This window comes from Silurus meridionalis, chromosome 19 (genome assembly GCF_014805685.1).
Source record: "Silurus meridionalis isolate SWU-2019-XX chromosome 19, ASM1480568v1, whole genome shotgun sequence".
NCBI classification, from domain to species: Eukaryota; Metazoa; Chordata; class Actinopteri; order Siluriformes; family Siluridae; genus Silurus; species Silurus meridionalis.
In genome coordinates this window covers 18426773-18431772 of record NC_060902.1, presented here as the reverse complement: position 1 = coordinate 18431772, position 5000 = coordinate 18426773, and the positions used below count along the sequence as shown (strand labels likewise).

The following is a 5000-nucleotide window of genomic DNA, read 5'->3' as shown; positions in this document are numbered from 1 at the left end:
ACACACACACACACACACACACACACACACACTGAGGGAACTAAGGCCTGTTTCTAAGCGCACACACACACACAGGTTGGGGTGTTAAGTCAGTACTACACACAGGTGTGTGTTTGTTGAGTCTCTAAGATGATCGTTGTGTGTAGAACAGGATGTACGCCTGAGTACTGCAGACCTCCTCAACGCTACACACGTTCATCTCCGAGTCGTTACAGTGGACCCAGAAACCTGCGCACGCACACACACACACACACACACATTAGAGACACTGTAGGGATGAATGTGATGTATATTATTGTGAATATTTTATTGCCCCACACGTACCCCCCTCTGTGTTGTAACAGTAGGCAGTGTAGTGTCCTGAGCCGAAGCCTTTCCCATGATGCATCACTACAGCAGAGAGGTCGTAGATGAAGACTTGTGATGCATCAGAACAGCAGTATGGCTCTATGTTCAGAACCTGATCAAACGCCACGTGAACGCCGATTTTCTCCCTATGGTTCCGACCTGACCAGCTACACACACACACACACACACACACACACACATGCAATTACATACCATGGGCCAGAACACCCAATCACAGCCATGTTTAATGAAGAATAATGATTGTGTGAAGAGGGACAAAAGTGACAACAACAGTGTGTGTGTGTGTGTGTGTGTGTGTGTGTGTGTGAGAGAGAGAAAGAGAAATGTACCGGAAGCGTTTAAGGTGAAGCCGCAGCACCTGAGGTAAACGATAAATCAGCAGCTGTTTGCAGGCCTCGGACAGGGCTAGTGGTTTGTGGGACGACTTGCGTCTTTTTCCTGACACACACACACACACACACACACAGTTAACTGGTTATATATACACACATTGTGTATAGGGTGTGTGTGTGTGTGTGTGCACGCGCGCGCTCACTGTTGCAGTAGTTACAGTTGTAAATGCGTCCCTCCAGAGCCTCGGTCTCAGTGAATTTGCTCAGCATCTCTGTGAGAGAGCAGCTCTGAGAGGACGCCTGGCTCAGCTTCACCACACTGTGATAACGCTCAGGAAACTCCAGGGATAAATCCCAGAACGGCTCCACTGTGTTCGACTTCCGCTTACACGACAGACACGTCACCTAGACACACACACACACACACACACACACACACACAAATCTTTAACTTGTCTGCATATTTGTTAATGTAAATGCACGAGTTCTCATCAGGACTGACCATGGACACACCTGGACTATAGGAGGAGTGTGTGAACACAGAGTTGGAGGTGTTTACTAATATTGGTTTTAATTACAGCTTCAGCCTCCAGTCAGACTGAAATATTGGTGAACGTACAGACCTACACGACTCCCACTGTAGTGTTCAGAAGAAACCTGATCTCATTATAGGCAAGAAACAAACCACTGGGGGAACACAATAAGCTTCTGACTGGACTTCTGACCAACCACACTGCGTATTAAAGTCATTACTCTATAGGGGTGTGGGTGGGTGTGTGTGTGTGTGTGTGTGCAGGACTGACCTGGCTGAGCAGCTGGCCGTGGAAAATGGTGTTGAGGACTTTGAGCACCTGTTTGGAGAGTTTCCTCTGTGTGATGGGGATGACTATGCGTGTGCGCGTGTGTTGACGTTTGCCGTAGCCGCCGTCGGCCTCCAGCTCCTGCTGCACCTTATCCAGCAGCTCACACAGAAACTCCTGCGCGTCCTGCTGGTCGCAGCCACGGAACGCCGGGATGACGTTCCACACGGAGTGCAGCATGGCGAACGGAGACACGAGCGTCCAGCGACCCGACCACATCACCCTGAACAAAGTGTGCAGCTCCTGACACAGAGACACCTGCAAGCACAATCACAACACCACCTGCTACTCAACACGCTGCTCCCTCTCAGATATACACACTGCCCAAAGCACAGAAACATTCAAGATAAAATCACCTGCTGGCCGGATAGCGAGGGAGAGCCAGAGTCTTTGGGCTGCACCGGTTTATCTGCTCCCATCATGCCTTGTGTTTTGGCGAGCAGCAGCTGCTCCGTCTCACACAGATCCAGCGCAAGGAAACACTCCCTGAATTTCCGCAAGTGGCTCAGCACCTGCAGGATCGAGTTCATGTAGCACGTGTTGCCTAGGTTACGCAGTCCCGTGACGCCCGGCGCTAATCGTCTGCGGCGTGCTAACAGGTAAGATGGCGTGGGCCGCTTTCTCGCTACGCCCGATTTCACAGTACAGAGCGCCTTCCTGGAATTCTTCGACAAAGTCTTACTGGGAAGTGGCGCTTTCTCGGGCGGGTCGCGGAATTTCCTGGGGATCAGTGCGATGAGGGGCCGGGGCGCCTGCGTCAGGAGGCGTGCGCTTTTCCTCGGCGGTGCGTTTCCATCATCGCCCATGATCCTCTTCTTCATTTCTTTACGTTGCCTCCGAAGCTCCTCCTTCTCCCGTTGCTGTTTTTTCTGCTCCTCTTGTTGCCGCGTCCTCCAGCGCCGGAACGCGTTCGCCAGCAAAACGTGCCGCCGGTGCCTCAACGCCACCTGCACGAGCCCCGCCCCCTCGCCACTCGACATCGACGACGCGGAACGCATGGAGCGCCGCCCGGCATCCCGCACAGTGGACAGCGCCCCCCGCAGGAGCTTTAGGTCCCCCTCTGCGTTGTCGTTCAGGACGTAATCCCCACACACGAAGCAGAACACGTCCAGATCTCGCACCTCCATGGCGAGTGGATGCTGTGTCTCGTGGTAGTGCTGCAGCGAGTGCTCGTCCATGTAGCGACCGCAAGCCACGTGCGAACATTTCAGACACGCCCACACGGACTCTGTGGTGTTGCAGTCCACACAGTGCCATTTCTGAGGGTTCAAGATGGAGTGGTCTTGTCCCAAACGGAGACGGACCACGTGCTTGCAGCGATCCATCGCTCCAAAACACTCATCAGCCCTCAAGAGTCAGGAGCCACAGCACAGCGACATGACGTATCCGGCTCTGAGGGGGAAAACACGCACACACACACACACACACACGTTTACAGTTTATAGTAATAATAATAATAGTATGAAACAGGGACAGAAGCTGTGTGACTCACCATAAAAGTGGACTCATTAAGGACTGATGGAGCGTGTGCAGGGCATCACAACCTCACGGCCCAGATCTCCTCACCGGACAATCACCGAGCGGCGCCGAGGGTCCGGTCCTCGCCTGGGTCTTCACACGGGACAGGAGCGTGATCACTGAGAAGGTAAATGGTGTGCTGTTCAGCCTGGAGCTCATATAACTCTGAATCAGCAACATATCATGCCATCATTAACTCCCATTCCCTCTCACCTTTCCACAAAAACTAGCGCCACAGTCTGATTTCCGGTACAACACAGGTGCTTCCGGTCCGCGACTGCCACGGTGCAGTGGAGTAAAAAAAAAATTTAAACTGAATTCCCGGGAGCAGCTGAAATATCGCGAGACTTCTCGCTTCCTCTCTCTGACCAACATGTATAGAATCCTGTAAGAGGCGTTCTGTTGCCACTCAGCTCCCACCAAGTGTTCAGAAAAGTACCTCGGACTGTCTCACACACACACACACACACACACACACACACACAGGTATTATTCTGTAAAGACGCGCCAAACCTAACTGAGCGAGAGAGAGAGGGAGGGAGAGAAGTTAGCGAGCCGGGTGCCGGTAGGCTAACGCTAATGCTAAGTAAGCTAAGCTAGTGAGCTAGCCTAGCATGTTCAGTAGTTCCCTCAGAACAAAGAGCGCTGCTGAGACCGAGTGTGGAGCAGAAGCGCTGTGAGAAACTTCAGTGTACGGAGTTAGTGCGGGAGCAGATCCTCCACACAGCCCCGGGCTTTACTCCTCATTAACCCCACACACGGTCTGGTCCAAATACAACTCTTCTCTCTCACACTCACACACACCGGGAGCTCGGAGTGCAGTCCGGGCTCCGCCACATGAACCAGCACCAGACCGAGAAGGTGAAGTTTAAACACTCGCCATGTTCCTGCAGGAAAACCCTTCGGATCCGACAGAGCAGGAATCAGCCCTCATCCCCCTCACCCTTCTGCCCCTCTCTGTTTACCCTCAGCATCTTCCGCACGCTAGCTGTCACCAACCCAGGGGCTTTTTTGGGTTCAACCGAACCCCGGATCCGGACAGAATCAGAGGCTGTGTCTCAAACGGCCTGCTGCTCCCTACACAGTGCACTACATAGTCTAGCCCCAGCAACGGCTGTCCGGTCTTCTATATAGTGCACTAGACGTCCAATGGGGGGTCGTTTGGAACTCAGTTTTCGGCTGTCTCTTTTCTGATTGGTCTTGAGCACAGTAAGCCTGGATCCTTATTGGCTCTTGAACACGTCAATCACACAAGGCGGGCGTCATTGACGTCGGAACGCAGAGGCGGGGCTAAGAAGCGTTTCTCCTGTCCGGTGTGATGACACCAGTGTACCGTTAGACTGAACACATCATTCACTATGAACACACACAGGAATATAGAATAATCCTATTACATGCTGCATATTACCTTGTGTATGCGTATGTACATGCTGTAAACAGTAATAATTATAATTATGATAACATGTGTCTTATACAATCCATGAGTTCTGGACTGTGATTGGTCCGAAGGTTAATTTTATTTATCTACTTTATTATTTATAGTGACAGCAGTGGAACAGTCTGAGGTCTGTTCATAACAGTCTTCCTGCAGTTTCTCAGTAATACGATGTAACATGCATATTTTTGTCTGATTCACTATACAGAAACTACAGAGCACAGAAACTAACTTGGTATAATGATTTTATAGGAAAAGGATCGGGATGGTAAAAGTGACTCTCCATTGCATTGTATTTTATACTTTATATAATAAATGACAAGATTACTGCTGTGATTCCACTGTGTCCTTTATTTCAGCACATTCAGTCTTTAACAAGTGAAGAATATACACAGCTGACACACCAGCTCCTGTTCCTGATCTACAGCTGAAAGACTTCTGTTCCACTGCAGGGTGGTTGTGTGTGTGGTTTCTTCTTTCCAGCCT

General features: G+C 50.9%; 2 protein-coding genes across 2 annotated transcripts in view; both read right to left on the bottom strand.

The window, feature by feature from the left end:
• usp49 (ubiquitin specific peptidase 49) overlaps window positions 1-4697 on the bottom strand; it is a 4865-nt gene extending 168 nt beyond the window's left edge. The window contains exons 1-8 of the mRNA XM_046874610.1: window positions 3293-4697; window positions 3054-3198; window positions 1918-2953; window positions 1505-1819; window positions 905-1106; window positions 699-807; window positions 325-515; window positions 1-228 (exon numbers count right to left, since the gene is read on the bottom strand). The exon at window positions 1-228 is cut by the window's left edge and continues 168 nt beyond it. Coding sequence (XP_046730566.1) covers window positions 125-228; window positions 325-515; window positions 699-807; window positions 905-1106; window positions 1505-1819; window positions 1918-2886 — 1890 coding nt within the window. The 5' untranslated portion in view covers window positions 2887-2953; window positions 3054-3198; window positions 3293-4697 and the 3' untranslated portion in view covers window positions 1-124. The remainder of the gene's footprint in view (window positions 229-324; window positions 516-698; window positions 808-904; window positions 1107-1504; window positions 1820-1917; window positions 2954-3053; window positions 3199-3292) is intronic.
• Window positions 4698-4845: 148 nt separating this feature from the next.
• med20 (mediator complex subunit 20) overlaps window positions 4846-5000 on the bottom strand; it is a 1786-nt gene continuing 1631 nt past the window's right edge. The window contains exon 4 of the mRNA XM_046874618.1: window positions 4846-5000. This exon is cut by the window's right edge and continues 278 nt beyond it. The gene's annotated coding sequence lies outside the window, so the exon portion shown is untranslated.